At 45.0% G+C, this 24,546-nt stretch overlaps 1 protein-coding gene and 1 long non-coding RNA gene across 4 annotated transcripts in view; one reads left to right on the top strand and one right to left on the bottom strand.

Moving 5' to 3' along the window:
• rnls (renalase, FAD-dependent amine oxidase) overlaps positions 1–24,546 on the bottom strand; it is a 45,888-nt gene that overhangs the window by 3,778 nt on the left and 17,564 nt on the right. For both annotated transcript variants that reach the window (XM_052491774.1, XM_035752458.2), the window contains exons 5-6: positions 9,411–9,584; positions 2,226–2,401 (exon numbers count right to left, since the gene is read on the bottom strand). In XM_052491774.1, coding sequence (XP_052347734.1) covers positions 2,226–2,401; positions 9,411–9,584 — 350 coding nt within the window. The remainder of the gene's footprint in view (positions 1–2,225; positions 2,402–9,410; positions 9,585–24,546) is intronic.
• On the top strand, positions 9,600–14,183 carry LOC127914594 (uncharacterized). Of its 2 annotated transcripts, XR_008088970.1 has the most exons (5): positions 9,600–12,984; positions 13,039–13,203; positions 13,259–13,368; positions 13,424–13,588; positions 13,697–14,183. It is a non-coding gene; the product is annotated as an uncharacterized LOC127914594 (long non-coding RNA). The 2 variants fall into 2 exon arrangements; XR_008088971.1 differs by lacking the exon at positions 13,259–13,368.

Genomic DNA, 24,546 nt, shown 5'->3' with positions numbered 1-24,546 from the left:
TCAATTGATAAGCATTCTTGTTGAAATCTAGCAGTGGACAAATTGTTTGGTTTACTCTAGTGGTAAGTTGATACAGCGGGCCTGAGCTCTGCTGTCTCCATATACAGTGCGAGGCTGATTTTCCAGGGCAAAGAGCACGGAGAGTGAAGGAGGAGGGTGGTTTTGGACATTAAGATAAAATGCCCAAATATAAACACGTTTTATAGCAAGGAAAGCATGAGATTCTAGCAGCTGAGAATATGGCTGTTTCATGGCCAGGTCGCAGTTGTAAATGAGAACTTGTCCTCAACTGGCCTACCTGGTTAAATAAAGGTGAAATAAATAACTTAAGTATCTAAAGAGAAAGCAACCTATAACCTACATCGAAGAAAGAGTTAACTACTATAACTGTTAGGATAAATAATTTCCTCAAGTTAATAAATATATATATTTTACACTTCTCATTTAGCAGTCGCTCTTATCCATTTTCGTACTGGTCCCCCGTGGGAATCGAACCCACAACCCTGGTGTTGCAAGCGCCATACTCTACCAACTGAGTCACACATGTTCCTCGCTCTCACAATGGCCTTTGCTAGAATGTCTGCTTGTGTATTTGACAGGGAGCTGATGTGTGTATGGTATGAGTGTGTGTGTATGAGTGCGTGTGTATTTCAGTACAAATGTGCATGTGTTCTACCATGGCCCGTCCAGTTCCAGTGGGCCTTGGCCCATGCTCTGGCACTCCCAGTGATGTGCCTCCCACACAGATGTTCTGTGGCCTCTGACCCCCAGCCCAATCCAGCCTCGCTTAGCAGAGTGTGTGTGAGTGTGTTGGAGAGGGAGAGAGAAAGAGAGTGATAGAAAGAGCAAGATAAAAAGCATGAGAGAGAGCGAGCGAGAGAAAGCAAGCGAGAAAAAGAATGATAGAGAGCGAGAGAAAGCCAGCGAGTGATAGAAAGTGCGAGATAAAAAGCATGAGAGAGAGCAAGCGAGAGAAAGCAAGCGAGAGAAAGAATGATAGAGAGCGAGAGAAAGAATGATAGAGAGCGAGAGAAAGCCAGCGAGTGAATGATAGAGAGCGAGAGAAAGCCAGCGAGTGAAAGAAAGAGCGAGAAAGAGAGTAAGACAAAGAGCAAGTGAGAGAAAGAGCGAGCGAGAATGATAGATCATGATAAAGCGAGAGAATGATAGAGCGAGAGAATGAAACAGAGAGAGGGAGAGAGAATGAGAGAAAGAGCAAGCGAAAGAGAGAGAAAGAGAGCACGAGAGAGACAAAGAAAGAGCGAGAGAAAGAAAGAGCGAGAGAGAAAAAGAAAGCGAGAGAGTGAAAAAGAGCACGAGAGAGAGAATGAAACCGAGAAAGAAAGTAGGAGAGAGAGAGAATGAGAGAGAAAGAGGGAGGGAGAGAGACATGTTCTTGTTCGACTTCAGTAATTAAAGCTATAGTGTCTGGTCCAAGAAGCTCAGAAATTCAGGGAAACATCACAGTAAGTAAACAGGACATTGGAGCTACTTGAAAAATGAACACCGTGTCCAACCAGTCTCCATTCACTATACTCATGTAGTTTATACACAAGCAGGGAAATGTAATGAATGCACTGAAGTTTAATAGGGTTTGATCGTGATAGATACAGGATGTCAATCCTCTACGTTGACCTTCTTTCCATGCATCGTGACAGGACTGTGAAGTAGAAACAGTTATTTTTCTCTCAAAGGAGTAATGAAGACAAACCTCTTGACCGTCTACTTTCTCTTCTCTCAAAGAAGGAATGAAGACAAACCTCTTGACCATCTACTTTCTCTTCTCTCAAAGAAGGAATGAAGACAAACCTCTTGACCGTCTACTTTCTCTTCTCTCAAAGAAGGAATGAAGACAAACCTCTTGACCGTCTACTTTCTCTTCTCTTAAAGAAGGAATGAAGACAAACCTCTTGACCGTCTACTTTCTCTTCTCTCAAAGAAGGAATGAAGACAAACCTCTTGACCGTCTACTTTCTCTTCTCTTAAAGAAGGAATGAAGACAAACCTCTTGACCGTCTACTTTCTCTTCTCTCAAAGAAGGAATGAAGACAAACCTCTTGACAGTCTACTTTCTCTTCTCTCAAAGAAGGAATGAAGACAAACCTCTTGACAGTCTACTTTCTCTTCTCTCAAAGAAGGAATGAAGACAAACCTCTTGACAGTCTACTTTCTCTTCTCTCAAAGAAGGAATGCGGTAAAACTCCTGACCGAGTAACCCTGCTCACCTGCGAGTATCTCCACTTCTGGCATTTGATGCTGTCGGGCTGTGGCAGGCCGGGCAGCAGCTTGTTCAGCTCCTCTAGGATGAGAGGCTCCACCTGCTCCTTTGCCTCCTCCAGGTGTTTGATACCAAAGGGAACACTGGTGTGAACCACCATGGAGGTACCGCACTCAGGGGATTCTGCACAGAAAGAAAGCACAGTTCAGAACCATACCACCATGGATGGACTAACTCTGCTGACTTTGAACAGCACCACACAAGCACAGCTAAGAACACAGTGCAGTTACGTTTACAATGCAGGACAGTAGAAGTAGCAATTATTTAAAAAATATATATTTTAAGACATTTATGTTTTGGCCACACTGATCATCAGAAACAACTTCTAAGACAGTGAACTCTTAAATCTCACAGCTGAACAGTAAAAGAAATCTGAAATATAAATCCAAAACCCCTACTGAATGTGTCCTCAATAGTGGGTCATGAGAAGATTCGTTTTCATAAAGAACTAAGTCCTCAGATTTAAACAGCTGGAGATGGAAATAGCTAAGATGTTGAATAGAACCGAAAATCATCCTTGGCATCAAGATCGTTCCCCTAATCTGACAGCGGAATTCTTTGATAGGATTCTGACTCCAGGAAAAAGGAAAAAAAGCACTTCCTTATCTCTGTCCTGATGTTTAATTAAGAGTTGCATGCCAATACCAAACGGGGGTCAAAACTGTGCACGCCGCCGACAACATACGTCATGGCTTTTTAATGAAACAGACTCCTGTACCCAGAATCCCCTGTTTCTGCTTAACTAATATGACCAGCTTGATTTGTAATACAAATGTCTCCCTCAGTCAGAGGTTGATGTGTGTTGCATGTACAGGTACTGCCAAAAAGGTAACGCCAATGTAAAGTGTCTTGAAGCTGTTCTGGCCACCACGAGCCAGAATAGCTTCAATGTGTCTTTGCATAGATTCTACAAGTGCCTGGAACTCTATTGGAGGGATGCGACGCCATAATTTGGTGTTTTGTTGGTGGCGGAAAACGCCGTTTCAGGCACCGCTCCAGAGTCTCCCATAAGTGTTCAATTGAGTTGAGATCTGGTGACTGAGGTTGGCGTATGGTTTACATCGTTTTCATGCTCATCAACCACTCGTACCCTGTGGATGGGGGCTTTGACATCCTATGGGGGCATAGCCATGGAATCCAAAATAATGGCCTGCCCAGCATTTTTATACATGGCCCTAAGAATCATGGGATGTTAATTGCTTAATTACCTCAAGAACCACACCTTTGTAGAAGCACCTGGTTTCAATAGACTTTGTAACCCTCATTTCCTCAAGTGTTTCCTTTATTTTGGCAGTTACCAAAAACACAACATGCAGGTAACAGTACACACAACCGAAAGGCTTGTCGTGTGCTGTGGATCCGGCTGTGTGATGTTGACATCATGCAGGGAATGGACACAGTAAGGTCCTGTTTCTAATGACTGACAGACAACAAGCACAGACAGACAGGGCTCTGACCCATAAAGGACACTTTGCGTTGATTTCTTGCGGCTGTACGTCGTGAAGTCATCTCTCTAATGAAATTGTCTTAAAACCATATTTAAACTGATTGCGGAGAACAATAGTTTACCACAGCAAATAAACACATCCCGCGATTGACTTGCCGGAGCGGGACATAGAGTTACCAGAAGGTCAATAATCTCCACCTGCTCGGTTTATTTTTTTTAAAAGCGGCTGAAGAGACCATGTCGTGTGACTGAGCGTACACACAAACACAGCCAGCTGTTTTGTTTGGAGCTAAACTGGAGATGCTAAACTGACTTGTGTGAAACTAGGGAGCTGGGGATGCTAACTGTGGGGTCACAGAGACTCTACAGCACACATTCACTGGGGTCTAACTTTTGTCCAGTGGGCCATTCTGGGTTGGCTCATGGGTAAGAGAGACACTCTAACCAGTGTTTGGCATCACTGTGCCCAGGCAAAGGGCCAGCTAGAGAGAGAAAATGAGAGCGGGAGAGAAAGAGGAAGACAAACAAAGAGGAAGACAGAAAGAGGTGCGAAACCCAAACAGCGTATCCTGTGTGGAGGATATTTGTTGTCATGGTGACTGAACCCACAGATGACTGTTTCACCCTGATCACTTGAGATGTGTCATTCCTGGAAGTGAGCTTTTGCATCTGCTGTTCTCCTCCAACAAAAAAATTCAGTTCAGATGGAGAGGGCAGAAATGGAGACAGAGACCATGTTAATATGACAGGGTTCTCCAACCCTGTTCCTGGAAAGCTACCCTCCTGTATGTTTTCAATCCAACCCCAGTTGTAACTATCAAATCAATTTTTATGGTCACAAACATATGTAGCAGATGTTATTGCGGGTCTAGCGAAATGCTTGTGTTCTTAGCTCCAACAGTGCAGTAGTATCTAATAATACACACATCTAAAAAGTAAAATAATGGAATTAAGAAATATTAGTACGGGCAAAGTCGGAGTCTGGAATGTAATGGGACGTATAGACAATATGGACAGTATAGAGTAAAAAATGTAGTATATCTGACGAATAGTATATGTACAGCGATTGTTAAATAGGATAGGCCTCGACAAGAATACAGTATAGAAGAATGATGTGGGTGAAACAGTACTGTATGTAAATATTATTAAAGTGACCAGTGTTCCATGACTATGTACATAGGGCAGCAGCCTCTAAGGTGCAGGGTAGAATAACCGGGTGGTAGCCACCTAGTAACAGTGTCTAAGTTCAAGGTCCTTGATCTTCTTGGCCTTCCTGTGACACCGGGTGCTGTAGACGTCCTGTAGGGCAGGCAGTGCGCTCCCGGTGATGCGTTGGGCAGACTGCACCACCCTCTGGAGAGCCCTACAGTTGCGGACGTTACAGTTGCCGTACCAGGCGGTGGTACAGCCCGACAAGATGCTCTCAATGGTGCATCTGTAGAAGTTTGTGAAGGTCTTAGGGGCCAAGCCAAATTTCTTCAGCCTTCTGAGGTTGGAGGCTGTTGCGCCTTCTTCACCACACGGTCTGTGTGGGTGGACCGTTTCAGAATGTCAGTGATGTGTACGTAGAGGAACTTGAAGCTTTTACCTTCTCCACTGTGGCCCCGTCGATGTGGATGGGGGAGTGCTCCCTCTTACGGTCTCCTGAAGTCCAGGACGGTATCTCTGTGGGAACCTACAGGACGGTATCTCTGTGGGAACCTACAGGACGGTATCTCTGTGGGAACCTACAGGACGGTATCTCTGTGGGAACCTACAGGACGGTATCTCTGTGGGAACCTACAGGACGGTATCTCTGTGGGAACCTACAGGACGGTATCTCTGTGGGAACCTACAGGACGGTATCTCTGTGGGAACCTACAGGACGGTATCTCTGTGGGAACCTACAGGACGGTATCTCTGTGGGAACCTACAGGACGGTATCTCTGTGGGAACCTACAGGACGGTATCTCTGTGGGAACCTACAGGACGGTATCTCTGTGGGAACCTACAGGACGGTATCTCTGTAGGAACCTACAGGACGGTATCTCTGTAGGAACCTACAGGACGGTATCTCTGTAGGAACCTACAGGACGGTATCTCTGTAGGAATGGTGTTAGGCGAGCCCTGTTATAATATGTAGGATATGACACAGAGGAGATGGACAGAGGGCTCTTTTGAAATGCATATCTGACTGTGCAAGGCCATGGTATAAAATATTAGATGTTTTTATGGTATATGGCACCACTAAAAGGTGTTTGAGTCGCTGGTATTAAGAGCTCACAATCAGTTATTGGTTGTTTTATACGTAAGTAGGTAGAGGCTGGCACCAACTCTGCTTCCGAGGTAGAAGCAAGAGACTACAACGTTCACCAGGTAGAAAAACAAAGACAGGCTCCACTCAGAGCAATTTGGCAACAAAGTTATGCAGTGTGCAATTTGCATTGGTTAACTTACCTTTATATGACACAGGGGGCCCATTGTCCTGTCCTGTGACCTGACACCTGTTCCCCTGGTCACAGCAAGCACCCCGTGTCTTAGACCACTGCAGAGAGTTGGAGAGACACTCCACAGCTATTCCTTAAAGCGCCTCTCCTGCTCTCTGCATTCACAAGCTTTCAAAGGGCCATTCAGAAATAATCTGAGAGAAGTTTGCTTGCACACTACTACACTGCTTAATCAGGCGGGAAGTGAGCTGGGAACTGGCGGATTGATGGTATCAAACCTATTGCCTTCTAGAAGTGACCTTGAGCAAGCTCCCCAGACACCCAGTGTTGCAGCCCCCCACAACAATCAAGTTGTAGAAACATCTCAAGGATGATCAATGGAAACAGGACCTGAGCACCTGAGTGCAATTTTAAGTCTCATAGCAAAGGCTCTGAATAGTTATGTAAATGTATTTTTTTCATAATTAAAAAAAATAAATTTCTTAAAAATGCAAAAACCTGTTTTCGTTTTGTTATTATGTGGTATTGTGATGTCATTATGGGGTATATTGTGTATAGATTGATTAAATACATTGACGAGGACCATTTTAGAATAAGGGTGTAACGTAACAAAAATGTGGAAAAAGTCAAGTATGTGTGTTTGTGTGTCTTTAGGAGGGGTTGGGATAAAAATCTAAATATACATTTCGGTTGGACCTTGTGTGGAATTGACCAATGAAGTGATCTTTATCTTAATACCCCCCCACCCCCACCCCCCCGTACCGTGTGACATCCATGTCTTCATCACTGGAAAAGACAAAAAGGTTGAGTTTGATATCATTTAAAAGCTTCAAAACATGGCTGTGAAACAAGGTAAACATTTCTGTAAACAATGTAACAAAAAAACATTAACCTTGAACATCAATTACCTAAAAACACGTAAAAAAAAAATCTATACATTTTGATATAATCTGAGGTGTTTGTGTCGTGCCCACCATTGCTTGAGACACAGCATACTCTTGAATATAGGGTGGGTGTCATGTTTTGGCTGATAAAAGTACTCAAATAGGGAATTTATAGTTTCAAAATGGTAGCACGAAGATGGTTGGAGGTCCACACATCAGAGAATGTTGGCTTGAATGGAAATATCAGTTTAATTTTTTTTTATTATACTGTCAATCTTCCATAGGAAACCTATTGAAATCAAAGACACAGATAACGAAATATACATTCCTATTTAAGTTGGCATTTGCCAGTGGGTGGACCAGAAATACACCTTTGTGGTAGTAATTGTGAGATAAAACTTCAATTTAAATAACATTTCAATGATGTACCAACTAAATGATACTGGTCTGAAAGTAGATTTCAATTCTATGAATTCTATTTCTATGATTGAAATGACACTCACCCTTTATTCAAGAGTATGTTGTGTCTTAACCGATGGCGGGCACCACAAACACCTCAGATTATGTCAAATAGGGTATAAACTACATATGTATAACACAAAAATAAATATATATAGAAAAAGCCATTTCATTTTTTTTTTTAATTGATAAGGATTTAAAAAATACACATTTTATACAATCTTTTTTTCAAGGAATTACAAAATACTTTGACAACACTGTAAGAATTTAAATGATATAAAACTCAACCGTTTCTATTTTCCAGTGAGGAAGACATGGATGTCTCATGGTATGGTAGGGTATGCAACATGGGTCAACGTTAAGCACCTTTATCCCCTGAATGTTTTGGCATTCAGGTCAAAAAAGACACTTTATGAACACTTCTATGATGGGTAAATATGTACGGAAAATGGTATTTTTTGTTTGTCTGTCTACTATTCTTGTGGGGACTACTGGTCCCCACAAGTATAGTTAAACATGTCCACACACACACAAATACATATATTTCTCTCTCTGAAACGCACACACAAACCCCTCCAGGTGCGATATAAGAGGATGTTGTTCCTTCTTATAGCAGCCGAGAGACAGTGGTTTTGTAGCAGAAATCAGAGCTGTTAATGAAGGCTGGTACATGTGTGTGTTCTCAGAAGCCTGACCTCAGGGTCTGTGCTCCCCTGCTCAGCATCTAATGCATCTCCCTCCTGTGTTCAATCAGTAATGAAGCCTGACTACCAATGGACTGACTGGGCAAGCCCAACACTCAGGGAGCCAATCAAATAATTAGGACTATGGAGGGTCTCCCCCCAGCATCATCGAAAAAGGTTGAGTTTGAATGAAACCGTCACAACTTGTATATTGGGATTTTGAATGTACACAAAATGCAGCTTCATAAAGTCCAGGAAGAATCCAGTGGACTGAAGGCATAAGCTGGCATGGAAAGTTACATGCCTGCTGAACAGTGGTACTCAATTAGAGAGACATTCTGACGCATGCCTTCCAGAGAGGGAGAAAGAGAAGCAGAAAAGCAAACAGAAAGAGAGAGTCCGACAGAGAGAAAAAGAGAATGAGTCAGACAGACAAGACAGACAGACAGACAGACAGACAGACAGACAGACAGACAGACAGACAGACAGACAGACAGACAGACAGACAGACAGACAGACAGACAGACAGACAGACAGACAGACAGACAGACAGACAGACAGACAGACAGACAGACAGACAGACAGACAGACAGACAGACAGACAGACAGACAGACAGACAGACAGACAGACAGACAGACAGACAGACAGACAGACAGACAGACAGACAGACAGACAGACAGACAGACAGACAGACAGACAGACAGACAGACAGACAGACAGACAGACAGACAGACAGACAGACAGACAGACAGACAGACAGACAGACAGACAGACAGACAGACAGACAGACAGACAGACAGACAGACAGACAGACAGACAGACAGACAAGACAGACAGACAGACAGACAGACAGACAGACAGACAGACAGACAGACAGACAGACAGACAGACAGACAGACAGAGAGTCGTAGCACTGACCTAAATTGGCTTTTTATCGCCAATGGCGATGAAGCAAATATTTTTTTTTTAATTGATTAGGTATAAAAAAAATCTGATTAATGCATAGCGGGGTAGGGTGAGAGGAGGCGGCAGAGAGAGAGGCAGAGAGAGAGAGAGAGAGAGAGGCAGAGAGTGAGACACAGAGACATGGCAGAGAGAGAAAGACAGAGATAACGAGAGAGGCAGAGAGAGAGAGAGACACACAGAGACATGGCAGAGAGAGAGGGAGAGAGACACAGAGACAGACACACAGAGAGACAGAGACATGGCAGCAATAAAATGGTAGCACTGACCTAAATTGCGCTTTTTATCGTCAATGGCGATGAAACGAATGCAGGGATTATTGGAGATGTACTTGGCGGCCCAGGGGACGTCGATGTGATCCTGGGCTTTGTAGAAGAGGCCCAGTGCATAGCGCGACGAATAGCTCACCGCCTCAAGCTGCTGCCGCTGACTCTTCTCTAGCACTGCAGCATAGAGAAACAGAGGGACAATGTCAGGGTCTATACGCCTGTTAACATGCCAGTATCAGGTAGCCTAACCTGGACACACACAACCTACACTTACAATGAATACCACTGAGAAGATGGGACTGTGTACCAAAGTCTAGGTCCCAGTCAAGCTAACATTTCCCAGTATCAGGCTTCACTCATTCATCCCCACTGAGCCCTCAACGGGACATTAATGGCTCTACACAGTAGTCTAGGAAACAGATCCGACAGAGGTTAGTTTGCGTGGCTCTCTACATAGTCAGATTGCGTAGACTGAAACCACTGTGGAGAGCCCTTCAGATGACATAGATTACATTTTCTTAAATGGATTTGATCCAAGCAGGTTTACAGCAGTGACATTAATGCAATCTTGAAAAAATAATTAAAATACTCTGCACGTTAGGCTCCAGTTATGATATGAATTATATTGTAACTTGACCCATATAAAAGCATGTCTAATGAGGTGCTCAGAGTATGATCATTGAGCAAGCATTCAGTCTACTGAGGCAAGATAGCTACCACCTATCAGACCACATGCATAAGATTGGGTGCAACTAAACTAACATCCATTATTGCAAGGACTGAGTGGAGGGCGAAAAGAGGTTCTCTCCTTAGTTTATTTATAAGGGTTTGGATTTTTAAAATTTTTAAATGCTGTTTCGTCTGGAACATCTGTTGTTTATTGGCCTCTGAAGTGTCAGCTTGGCCGTGCTTTAGTTATTTAGGGCCCCAGAGTGTTGAGCATATACAGGTCAAAGGTCAACGCTGTGGATTCTAATGCATTTTTCTACTAGACATGTTGGAAAGAAAGTCTTCTCATTGAGGCCAACAGTGGGTCCTAAGAAAAAGCAGCAAGTTAACTAACCCTATGGTCGTCTCTGGACGGTCTCGGAGGCGATTCCAGGAGAGCAGAGTCAATATGGTGGGTAGAACGATGTCTCACTAAAGTTTACGTATGACCGCTTGTGCGACATAACCATTTCTGAATCCGGACGACTAACAACAGGTCAATAGAAAATATATATTTTTAACTGCAAACAAGATTTACCATGAAAGTAAAACAGGGACAAAGAGATAAAACATGAGTGAGGCTTACGAAGCCAATGAGCACAAGTCATGTTAACATATTGCACAGTGCAAATAACAAGCACCACATCTGTACGCTTAACATCCCAGTGACAAAAGCTATTAAATCAACAGAAAGAAAAATGATCCGCCCAGTAGTCCCAATGCTGTAGTTCCACTACTGCACGGAACACTTGTAAATGGTCATCTAATTATCGCCACACCGAGCTGACGATGGGGGAATATGACAGTGCCAGTCACAAGGTCACATGACTTTCCCAGGATATGGAGCCTTTTCTCATTATCTGTGTCATCCAGGAACATCTGGCCCAGATTAGGCCCATGTAAATGTGGCTCTTGGTACGACCGGGCAATCTGCTGCAGCATCGCACAAACGCCCGGCCGGCGCACATGCACGCACACAAACAAAAAGGGGATAGGGCAAAACCACTATCTGATAGATATATGTATCTATGAGGCTTTCTGTTTCTCATGGATATTAAGCAAGCCCATTGTTAGATGCTGTTTAAAGATTTCAGACACAGGCAGGGTGGGAACCAATCTAGTCAAAATATACCATTTGAGACAATTTGAGTAAAGTCCCACACCAACTGTGGATTCAGTACTATATTCCCAAACGCATTACGCTTAACTACAGTCAGACCTTGAGGTAACATTTGGTCATGGAAAATACTTGAATGACCTGAAGAGACAAATCTTTTGAAAGGCTTGTTGTTCGGTCAGCATTGGGGTCCACCTAAACCTCACTCACGGAGCTGTTTAAGATATAGCGCTAGTAGATCGGAGGGGAAAGAGAATTTCGGCTCAAAATGATCCTGAACAATGCTGCTTGTTCCAATGAGCTGTTCATGGAATCCCCAGACAGGAATCCCCAGACAGTCCTCCAGCCACGTGAAGGCTGCTCCATTCCATCTCATTAACCTTTTTCTACTAAATCTGACCTGATGAAGGCTCATTGAAGGTTCACTCATCCTGCTTTCTTCAGTGGTGTGGACTCCAGTGTTTTGTTGTGGGTGGCTGTGAGAGATGCCGTCCAATGTGACAATCATCTGGGGGGAGTTATTGTGTCCAGCGTACCAATTCTAGCACAGACGTCCAACAGGTTGTGGTAGGAACACATTTTGGTATGAACAAATATGGAACGGGTACGTGTGTCAAATACCTTGTGTTCAGGCCTGTAAATATACAGTGCATTACAACATTCTGTAAAGATCTATCAGTTAAAGTAATCAAAACACTAGGAACCATTCCTTTCGATATCTATTCCTTTACTGACTATGACACTCAATATTCATTCTGCACAACAAGACGACGACAGATAAATGTGCAAAAGGCTGGGGCCTCTTTGGTTCTCCAAGCAGAAGGGAGGGCCTCTCCAACCCCCTTCATTCACCACGAGACAGCACTACAACACACTCACACGTGCACATGCGCTCACACACACATGCTTGCACACACACGCCATCCTCGCACACACTTGTCACCACGGATCCCTCTGGGGTGGGGGTGCCTGCACTCTGTTTGTTCATACATTCCCTCAGGCCCTCTCTGCAGAGACCTGGCCAGCTGCCGTGGCAGGCCTGAGAGAGTGGCTCCCTCCAACCCTGGCAGCTTTGAACAAATGCTTTACAGCTCCTATAAAAACACATTCAGAGCATACGCTTCATCACTAAAATAATCCATATGAGCCAGCGGCTTTTCTATATGATCACCTGGATGTGTAGCAGCCAGGGATCTCTATGGAGGTCTTCCGTGTGTGTGTGTGTGATGAAGAAAGAACATGTATGTGTGTATGTGCACGCGCCCGCACAGGTGTATGTGTGCAGATGAGAAGGTTCACATTTTCCAGCGTAGCTGTGGTGCAGTCAGTGTGGCTGCCGCCGCTGTGTGTTCGTGTGCGCCAGTGGCCGCCCTGATCTTTGATATAGGAGTGGGCTTGCGTGCACTGCATACACACACACCGCTGAGACACGTGTTGACAGGAGAACCCTGGAGGCCCATACGTAGTCCTGAGATACAGATATGACACGGACACCTGGCAGAGCTACAGCCCCTTCCCTCCTAACGGAGGTCCTGGTGCCAGTGTGGGTTGGGCAGAGCTACAGCCCCTTCCCTCCTAACAGAGGTCCTGGTGCCAGTGTGGGTTGGGCAGAGCTACAGCCCCTTCCCTCCTAACGGAGGTCCTGGTGCCAGTGTGGGTTGGGCAGAGCTACAGCCCCTTCCCTCCTAACGGAGGTCCTGGTGCCAGTGTGGGTTGGGCAGAGCTACAGCCCCTTCCCTCCTAACGGAGGTCCTGGTGCCAGTGTGGGTTGGGCAGAGCTACAGCCCCTTCCTCCTAACGGAGGTCCTGGTGCCAGTGTGGGTTGGGCAGAGCTACAGCCCCTTCCCTCCTAACGGAGGTCCTGGTGCCAGTGTGGGTTGGGCAGAGCTACAGCCCCTTCCCTCCTAACGGAGGTCCTGGTGCCAGTGTGGGTTGGGCAGAGCTACAGCCCCTTCCCTCCTAACGGAGGTCCTGGTGCCAGTGTGGGTTGGGCAGAGCTACAGCCCCTTCCCTCCTAACAGAGGTCCTGGTGCCAGTGTGGGTTGGGCAGAGCTACAGCCCCTTCCCTCCTAACGGAGGTCCTGGTGCCAGTGTGGGTTGGGCAGAGCTACAGCCCCTTCCCTCCTAACGGAGGTCCTGGTGCCAGTGTGGGTTGGGCAGAGCTACAGCCCCTTCCCTCTTAACAGAGGTCCTGGTGCCAGTGTGGGTTGGGCAGAGCTACAGCCCCTTCCCTCCTAACGGAGGTCCTGGTGCCAGTGTGGGTTGGGCAGAGCTACAGCCCCTTCCCTCCTAACGGAGGTCCTGGTGCCAGTGTGGGTTGGGCAGAGCTACAGCCCCTTCCCTCCTAACGGAGGTCCTGGTGCCAGTGTGGGTTGGGCAGAGCTACAGCCCCTTCCCTCCTAATGGAGGTCCTGGTGCCAGTGACGGTTGGGCAGAGCTACAGCCCCTTCCCCTAACGGAGGTCCTGGTGCCAGTGTGGGTTGGGCAGAGCTACAGCCCCTTCCCTCCTAACGGAGGTCCTGGTGCCAGTGTGGGTTGGGCAGAGCTACAGCCCCTTCCCTCCTAACGGAGGTCCTGGTGCCAGTGTGGGTTGGGCAGAGCTACAGCCCCTTCCCTCCTAACGGAGGTCCTGGTGCCAGTGTGGGTTGGGCAGAGCTACAGCCCCTTCCCTCCTAACGGAGGTCCTGGTGCCAGTGTGGGTTGGGCAGAGCTACAGCCCCTTCCCTCCTAACGGAGGTCCTGGTGCCAGTGTGGGTTGGGCAGAGCTACAGCCCCTTCCCTCCTAACGGAGGTCCTGGTGCCAGTGACGGTTGGGCAGAGCTCTCAGCAGGAGTAGGGTCTCATCCAACCAGTCTCTCTGGGGCAACAGGCCCAGAGCTGTAGAGATGCATCTACTATAACACTGCCTTCTGTTCTATTTTCCTAAATGTGCAGATAGTGGATACTCATTGGCTGAATGCACAGCACATACAGTGCCTTGCGAAAGTATTCGGCCCACTTGAACATTGCAACCTTTTGCCACATTTCAGGCTTCAAACATAAATATATAAAACTGTATTTTTTTTGTGAAGAATCAACAACAAATGGGACACAATCATGAAGTGGAACAACATTTATTGGATATTTCAAACTTTTTTAACAAATCAAAAACTGAAAAATTGGGCGTGCAAAATTATTCAGCCCCTTTACTTTCACTGCAGCAAACTCTCTCTAGAAGTTCAGCGAGGATCTCTGAATGATCCAATGTTGACCTAAATGACTAATGATGATAAATACAATCCACCTGTGTGTAATCAAGTCTCTGTATAAATGCACCTGCACTGTGATGGTCTCAGAGGTCCGTTAAAAGCGCAGAGAGCATCATGGAGAGCATCATGAAGAACAAGGAACACACCAGGCAGGTCCGAGATACTGTTGTGAAGAAGTTTAAAGCCGGATTTGGACACAAAAAGATTTCCCAAGCTTTAAACATCCCAAGGAGCACTGTGCAAGCGATAATATTGAAATGGAAGGAGTATCAGACCACTGCAAATCTACCAAGACCTGGCCGTCCCTCTAAACTTTCAGCTCATACAAGGAGAAGACTGATCAGAGATGCAGCAGAGGCCCATGATCACTCTGGATGAACTGCAGAGATCTACAGCTGAGGTGGGACACTCTGTCCATAGGACAACAATCAGTCGTATATTGCACAAATCTGGCCTTTATGGAAGAGTGGCAAGAAGAAAGCCATTTCTTAAAGATATCCATAAAAAGTGTTGTTTAACGTTTGCCACAAGCCACCTGGGAGACACACCAAACATGTGGAAGAAGGTGCTCTGGTCAGATGAAACCAAAATTGAACTTTTTGGCAACAATGCAAAACGTTATGTTTGGCGTAAAAGCAACACAGCCCATCACCCTGAACACACCATCCCCACTGTCAAACATGGTGGTGGCAGCATCATGGTTTGGGCCAGCTTTTCTTCAGCAGGGACAGGGAAGATGGTTAAAATTGATGGGAAGATGGATGGAGCCAAATACAGGACAATTCTGGAAGAAAACCTGATGGAGTCTGCAAAAGACCTGAGACTGGGACGGAGATTTGTCTTCCAACAAGACAATGATCCAAAACATAAAGCAAAATCTACAATGGAATGGTTCAAAAATAAACATATCCAGGTGTTAGAATGGCCAAGTCAAAGTCCAGACCTGAATCCAATCGAGAATCTGTGGAAAGAACTGAAAACTGCTGTTCACAAATGCTCTCCATCCAACCTCACTGAGCTCGAGCTGTTTTGCAAGGAGGAATGGGAAAAATTTCAGTCGCTCGATGTGCAAAACTGATAGAGACATAGCCCAAGCGACTTACAGCTGTAATCGCAGCAAAAGGTGGCGCTACAAAGTATTAACTTAAGGGGGCTGAATGATTTTGCACGCCCAATTTTTCCGTTTTTGATTTGTTAAAGTTTGAAATATCCAATAAATGTCGTTCCACTTCATGATTGTGTCCCACTTGTTGTTGATTTTTCACAAAAAAATACAGTTTTATATCTTTATGTTTGAAGCCTGAAATGTGGCAAAAGGTCGCAAAGTTCAAGGGGGCCGAATACTTTCGCAAGGCACTGTATAGTATAGTAGCAAAGGTAAAACAAACAATTCCTTTTAAAAATGCCCCTCAGGTAGGCTTGACAGAGGTCTTTAAATCACAATTGGGACCATCTATGGTCTATACCCCCTACTTTAAGGATTCATGCCACCAGTCAATTACAATGGACCCTCAGGCTTATTGTCTGATGTACTAGAAATTTAACTGGCTATCAATGCCTTAATTGCAATGCATTTCTTTATGAAAGAGGAAAAGGGAGGAGCTTTGTATAGTGAAGTGAAAGGTGGATGTGGAAGTTACAGTATCTATTGTCATCACCACAGTAAGAGAGGGAGGGGAGGTATACTGGAAAGCTTGAAAGAAAAAAAAAGCTTCCACTCGAACGCGTGCTCAATGTTAAGGTCATGGTCCATGGCAAACAAATAGCACACAGAGCTTCCTTATCTGGGTCTGTGTGTTATGATACCTACCAATGTCATCCATGGTTGACCACAGAAAGCCTTCAACCCCATTCAAATACATTTGAAAAAATTCTAACATAATTTTAACACGAGGTTCTCTGAAGACACGCAGCGGCTACAATTAGGAAGAAATACATTGCACATATGTACATTGATGTATGGTCAACTGGGACATGCAGTGAATGCACATCACAACATTTCACTCGTGAAGGACATCCTATGAAGGATACGACGCAGCCTTGGGAAAATGTCAAATTGCATTTCCTCCTTTCCTCACGTCCTCTCTCCTCGCCTCGTCCTCCAAACCCATTGGATGAGAAGGTCAGAGGGGAGGGATCTCTAACCTTCTCATCCAATGGATTTTGAGGAGGCGAGAAGACGTGAGCAATCCGGGAAATGCAATCTCCCCTGCTCCCTTCTCCTGTGTCCACCTGTCCTCTAGTCAGATAGGAGACATGCTCCCCTCACATCGCCATCCCCAGAGGAAACCGCTTCGTCCCTCCACGCCGCAATCTCTTTTCACCTAATTGCATTTTTTTTGTCAAACCTTGTAAAGGATCTGTGCGGGCAGCGGAGCGGCAGCCACGAGGAGTCACGTGTCACTTGCAAGGCCCGGTTACACATCATAAACAGCAATGCCTCTTCCCCATCTGGCAGGGGCAAGGCTGTAAAAGAGAAAGTTATTGTGAAACATGCTCGACAGCTCACATCCAATCAATGGGGAGTAAAAGGGAGAGAAAGAGAGCGGAGGAAGAGAAACGTGCAGGCCAGGCATTTTTCATATAAAATCCCAGAGTTCAATAGTTAGAGGCATAAATATCATACCCCCCCAAAAACGCTAACCACTTCTCTTTCATCATTATTCATGATTCATTCATGATTATCCGTAATTATGGTAGCATCCACATTGTGTTTTAAAAACATATTCTATTCTTATTTACAATAAAAGTGACTCCAAAATGACAATACATTATTTACCATTAATTTATATTGGGCGCAGCATGATCTGAAACTACCTAAATAAACTGCAAATACATCCATCATGTCTGTAGAGTCACAAGCTTGATGTAGTCATTGCGTGCTAGGAACATGGGACCAAATACTAAACTGTTGACTACTTTAATACACATGTGAATTTGTCCAAATACTTGACACCTTCAAATGGGGGGGGACTAGATACATAACATATTTCTAAACGGTAAAACAGGTAAGAATGAAAAAAAAGGAAAGAAAAAAGTGTGACATTCCGTACTTTCGCCTCATACGAAACATTATCTCAAATCCAAAATGCTGGAGGAGAGAGACAAATTAAAATATTTACCTTCACTGTCCAAATAAATACATAGGGGAGTGTATACAGCATTTTTAACTCACTGCGTCAGGGTGCTAGCCAGCCATGCTACACAAAGTCTGCTCTGGGCCAGATTTATAGGCCCTGCCTGGGCCAAGGAACCAGAGAGAACTGCAGCCCTGCATTGCTGTTGCTGGACTCCAAATGAATGTGTAGTATGAGCAGGGTGTGTGTACAGGTGGGAACTGTTAATCACGACAGGTATACTGAGGAGTCAGGAGTCTAGTTCCCTAAACGTACTACTGCCACACTCAAGGTGGGTGTTTCCCCCCTAAAACCACAGGTTTAGGATCAGATGACCCTAAATAGTCCTAACTTTACCAATTAAGGGAATGAAACAACACAGACCTGGCTTGACTAGTGATTTGGGGGGGGGGTGGATCTCCTCCCTCTCAATATGGTGCTGCAGACTGAGCTACCGTCATGGTGCTCTCTAAGGGTCCAAGCTATGTCCATTACTAAGGAGGAGAACTTGACATCCAGTCTAGGTGGTGACAGTCACCATGAACATCATATTTGACCAGGTTAGACACCTGCTGCTGGCTAATGGGCTGAGATGTGTCACTACACAGGGGGATAGAGACAGAAGAGGGGACAGGGAAAAAGAGTGTCCTTCATCTATGAGGAACATATAGAGGAGAATCTGAGAAGATCCTTGTCCCTCTCACTATAACAAGGATGTTCTGTCCACCAACAACTCTATAATAAAGGGCTGTCAAGAACAAAAGGAAGGCTAACCCATACAGGTGTAGGATCTTACATTTCAGACAGTTCGCTAAAGCAGGAAAATAATCCTGCAGCAACAGGAAATGTGAATTATTACGTGGATTATAATTATTGGAATTTTTGTATTTTCTTTTTGTATGGGAAAATCAAGTCTGCAATTTCAAAAAGTAGAAATGACAAACTTCAGAAGCCTTTTTAAACCTCAAATACACTACAAGTTTTACATGTCCTGGATTGCAGGAAAGTTCTGCAACAGGGTGATCAAATTAAGATCCTACATCTGTAGAACAGCATAGTGAGATGACAACACTACAAATACACTGACCACATCCGCAGGCCTGTTAACACATACTTAGGTGTCAAACCATGCAGACTCTTTCCTCCAGAGTGTATTATAAAGTGTGATAACAGTTCAGTAATAAAGGTTTGATAGGATGTAAAAACTAAGCGCATCATCTCTGTGGTGTCCACACACTGTGCCATGCTTAATTTAAAAAGCAAGATGTAATACGCAAAGAATGAGCTGAGCCACAAAAACCAAGTACTCAATGAAAAGAGCTACATTAAGTACTGACACACTCTCACCTGCAAGAGTGTTTATTCACCAAAGCATCAGTCTGCTTATTTGAAAAACAGGGGTGGTGGGAGATTTATTTTCTTCACGTTAGTATTGTTTAAAAATTGACATTGTTGCGAGCGAACACAAACGCTTGAATGGGTCGCAACACTACTCCCATCCATTCTCCATTGTTCCCAGCCAGGACCTGGTCTTTAGCCATTTCCCTAGGGGGGCTCGGGTCCGGTACCATGGCAACGCTTTGAAAAGTTATTCAGCTCTAGCTGCACCGTTCCCCCAAGTTATGATCTCTCAGCCCTTTAAAGGTTGATTTAATATTTGCCTGAGAGGTTTTGGACGGCATCCCGTTAGTTAGAAGGAAAGAAAAGGGAGGTTGTTTTGCTAACCTTTAATGCACTTGTACATGAACTGTGTCCGACAATAAGTACAATATTTATTGGGTAGGGTGAGTCATTGGCGTGCGTAGGGAGGGGGGAGGAGACGGGGCGGTCAGCGGCTCAGCACTGAGTGTCTGTCAGTGGTCAGAAAGCCCCCACACAGGAGCGACCAAGCTCCGTCATTAGCCCCGTTTCCTAATGGATCCCATTTGAGCCCTAATTTGTTGGAATAACAATGTCGTAGAGGATATATTTTAGGAAGGGGGCCAAATTACGTTTCCAACTGCAGCACGCATCTAGACACGGGTCAGATTAGAGAAGTTCTACAGAGAGAATGAGGTAGTGTGTTGGCCAGACAGAGGAGACATGTCTGTGCTGAATGAAGTAGCCCATTAGAATAGGTCAGAATCTCTCATTCAATCATTATTTATCATCTCGGACTGTTCGGCTTGCTTCTGTTTGTGTGTCTTTTTCATTATTAAAAAGACAATTCCCAGCCAAAGGTCTCTGAGAGCCAAGCCAGTAATTGACTCTGCTGCTACTCATCACAACAAAGATCCACGTTCAGCGACCACCTTCCTTTCCCGAGCCACAGAGTCAGACTAGAGACCTGAGCGGCCAACATATCGACCGCTCTGGACATTCATACATCCGCTCTCTCTCGGTAGTGTGCATCTTGCTTCAGCAAATCTGTAAATTAAAACTTCAGGCCTCTTTACCTCTGGGGTGATGCATGGAGGACAGTGAGGAAAAGTAGATCAGATTTTCACTGACTCCTCCACAGCTGCAGTCTACTTTTAAAGCACACGTTTTCAGGGATGTTTTTTAATGCATTTGCTGGAGGGGCTTTTGTCTCTTGCTGCAAACAAACAAGCCCCTTTGTGAAGCCAGGCAAATGAAGATAGCTTGCTCTGATGTGTGATTGTGATTTTTTAAATTTTATGGGATGAACAGAACAGCGCAGGGCAACAGCGTTTGGATTCATTTCAGAGATAGCGTGTGTGTAATTCTGTCCCAAACAGAAACATTTAGAGTGACAACCTGCAGGCTCCAGGACTGACGTCAAGCCAGAGTGGTTATTTTAAGCAGGGAGGGAGTAAAAATATGCCAGTTCCACTGTATTTTTATAGGGGAGCTTCACTTGTCCTGACCAGCCAAACCTATACATACTGCCCAAGCTACTCATATGGTTATTGCATCATTAAAACTGAAACAGAAAGGTAGCTTTATTTTTGACTTTGAACTGGGCTGATGGATAGCTACCAAGTACATTCATAATGGTTGCAGTAGTTCCTATAGATGACTCATATTTAGTAGGCTGTGGAACTCCCTCTCCTCTCTGTAGAAGCCACTGCTGCAGAGTCAGAGTGCTGCAGAACAGAATAAAAACAGAACAGGAAATCAATATGCCCCATTTCAAAATACACAACAGTTCCTCTACGAATGAAAGCCGTTGGCACAACTGGGGGAGTAAAAAATAATCTACTTAGTCAAATTCAGCCAGTGAGTTGGGAAACAGAGAATTGCATACCACCCATTTAGTACAGAGCCTTGGCTGACATCTATACAACCCCTGCGTTTGGTGCTGTTCTATCGATGACATCTGTGCACACTGGCAGGCTTGGGAAACCATTAGCTGCCATATAACCAAGGCACCATGCTCTGCACAGCAGAGTCCTGTGAGATATGTGGCCATAGCTTCTATTTTGAATAAAAGCGCTGGTAGGTAGAAGTCAGTGGAGGCTGCTGATGAACGGCTCTTAATAATGGCCGGAACAGAGCAAATGGAATGGCAACAAAACGCATGAAAATCATGCATTTGATACCACTCCACTAATTCCACTCGTCATTACCACGAGCCCGTTCTCCCCAATTAAGGTGCCAGCAACCTCCTGTGGTAGAAGGCTGTGGCCATACTTTGTGGGACTTACGGGTGAGCAGTATATATGCAAGTTGGGTTGACACGTTGAGTGGGTGTGAAATGTTTCAACCCAGGTGATAAGGGACGTGCATCATCACAGGTTTCCACCTCCGCTACACCTGTAAAACGTCTTCATCAGTGAGAAACCACTAAACCATTAAATTCTACTCATTTCATTACCCTTAATAAGCAACAGCAAGTCCATTAACAATGTCTACACTATTTCTGATCAATTTGCTGTTATTGTAATGGACAAAAAAAAAAGTTATTTTCTTTAAAAAACAAGGACATTTCTAAGTGACCCCAAACTTTTGAACGGTAGTGTACATGCATACAGAAAATATACTGTAGCCTCCACCCTAGAACCATCAAGTCCTCAACATATATTCTGACATATACTGCATATTGCACATCTCTGTCCCCTCTATGGTGTGCATTTGTAAGATGACATAGAGCAGGCAGGAAATAAGCAATGCGTCTCTGACAGTAATCTGAGAGAACGATTGCATCATTTCGTACACGCCAGACTGACGCGCTGCTGTAGCTGCCCAGGGCAGACCGACCTACACTCGGGCTGCATTTCAAACTCAAAGTAGACAACCATCGGCCCTAAACCATCGGCCCTAAACCCTCAGCCCTTGAATGACGTTTTACATCGTCACATCAGAGTGTACCTTAAATGTCCCTTGCCCAAGCGAGGTAGTGTGATGGTCAGAGAGGCAACATCCTTGGAGGAAGTCTTGAAGTTGATCTTAAAAACAACCAACCTAAAGCTACGAATGTACCGAGTAAGCTAACATTCCTGTCAGGTAGCTAGCTACAGTTACCTATAGCTGGCTAGCTAGTTTTATAGTTTGGTCCTTTATTCCAATATATTAGCAAGCTAGCTTCATACTTTTTTCTGACATGCCAAAAAATACAATATTTTTGTTTCAATTTGAAACTTCACGGCCACCAGAGTTTGACATGTGACTACAGTTCATTGAATTGTGTGTCATGTCAACCCCGCAAGTGACCATGGTTGCTCACTCGCTCCGTTGAGCTAAATCGAGGGCCGAGGGGGCAACGTTACTAAATTGGACCTCCACTTAAGATGGCAAACAAACTGCATTCAGTTTCGACAGGGATTCCCCTGAGGGAAAGTGGCTGGCGCAATGGCTGAGGTGGTAATTATAATAATGTGTTTGGACTTCAACATCAGCCTTAGGTCTACACAAGAGTACAGTCAAACTATAAAGATGTACCTGTTCAATGGATACAACTGCATAAATAACTAAGGGTATGATCGTTTCAACTTTGAATAAACCAAAATGTGCAATATGGCCTTGCAAATACTATTAATCTCAAACTATCAAAGCCACAAATCAAACCCAGCTGCCAAAAAGATACATTGCCACACAAACAAGGCGAGCCTGCCAAGAAGAGTTTGTAATTTCATAAGATCTTAACAAGAATGATGTTTGTCAATATCAGCCTGGTCTGGGAGCCAAATAAGAGAATTGGACATGAGGGTTAAAATAATGGGAAGTGAGTGACTGCCTGCCCTGCTTTCTCCATAATGCTCCCCCCTCTGCTCTATGCTGCAGTCCTACTTATATTCTGCTGTAATTATCTGTGGCTATCTGCAGCTCAGGGAAATCAAAGTAGTGGCCTAATGCCTCTCAGCACAGTGCTGTGCAACAGGAGTGACCAGACAGGACGGATGATGTCATCGGAGAAAGGAGAGGAGACTGCTGCGATCCATAGGAAGTGTAGTCCAGCCAGAGGGACAGATGATGGAGGGATGAATGGAGGGAGGGAGATCAGTTCAATCCCCAATGACACAGCCTATGGGTAATAATAGCCACCAGTCTGTTGAGGAAATCTGACGCGGTAGTTTAGGGAGAGCGGAGGTGAAAATGCTGTGAACCTGCAAGGATGTCATAAAGTACAGTCGAGTGGCTTATGATTCACAGCTTGGTGGAGGCATGCTATAATTTCTCTGCAAAAATAGTTGGGCCTTGGCTTAGAGGGAGCTGGAGAGGACCAAGAGCACTTTGATCTCGTGGATCTGTGGCTAATTGGTTTGACCGACGATAACACCAGTGGAAAGGGTGTGGCTACACACTGAAACTTTGATATAAGTTCTGTAGAAGCAATGAGCGGTTCTACAGATGCACCATTGAGAGCATCCTTTCGGGCCGCATGACCCCTTGGTACGGCAATTGCACCATCCGCTACAGCAGGGCTCTCCAAAGGGTGGTGCGGTTAGCTCAACAAAATCCCTGGGGCACACTGGCTTCCCTCAAGGACATCTACAGCACCCAGTGTCACAGGAAGGCCAACAAGATCAAGGACTTCAGACGTTCAAAACTACACCTTTATCTCTGTTCTTTGATAAGGTCAGAAAATAAACTACCAGTTAGTCTCCCGCCAACTCACTACATGGCCAAAAGTATGTTGACACCTCTTCAAATTAGTGGACTCGGCTATTTGACGCACAGCCGTTGCTTTATACGCCGACAGGTTTATAAAATCGAGCACTCCATAGACCAACATTGGCAATCTCTATAGACAAACATTGGCAGAATAAGGGCTCGTCATAGGATGCCACCTTACTAACAAGTCAGTTCATCAAGTTTCCGCCCTGCTAGAACTGCCCCGGTCAAATGTACGTGCTGTTATTGTGAAGTGGAAATGTATAGGAGCAATAACGGCTCAGCCGTGAAGTGGTAGACCACACAAGCTCACAGAACGGGACCGCCGAGTGTTGAAGCATAAAAAGTGTCCGTCCTTGGTCGCAACACTCACTAGCGAGTTCCAAACTTCCTCTGGAAACAACATCAGCACAAGAACTGTTCGTTGGGAGCTTCATGAAATGGGTTTACATAGCCAAGTAGCTGCATACAAACCTAAGATCACCATACGCAATGCCAAGCGTCGGCTGGAGTGGTGTAAAGCTCGCCGCCATTGGACTCTGGATTAGTGGAAACATGTTCTCTGCAGTGATGAATCACACTTCACTATCTGGCAGTCCGATGGACTAATCTGGGTTTGGCGGATGCCAGGAAAACGCTACCTGCCACAATGCATAGTGCCAACTGTAAAGCTTGGTTGAGGAGGAATAATGGTCTGGGGCTGGTTTTCATGGTTCGGCCTAGTTCCAGTGAAGGGAAATCTTAACACTACAGCATACAAGGACATTCTAGACGATTCTGTGCTTACAACTTTGTAGCAACAGTTTGGGGAAGGCCCTTTTCTGTTTCAGCATGACAATGCTCCCGTGCACAAAGCGAGGTCCATACAGACAGTTTGTCGAGATCGTTGTGGA

Source organism: Oncorhynchus keta, chromosome 3 (genome assembly GCF_023373465.1).
Source record: "Oncorhynchus keta strain PuntledgeMale-10-30-2019 chromosome 3, Oket_V2, whole genome shotgun sequence".
NCBI lineage: Eukaryota > Metazoa > Chordata > Actinopteri > Salmoniformes > Salmonidae > Oncorhynchus > Oncorhynchus keta.
This window is presented reverse-complemented; position numbering and strand designations above follow the sequence as displayed.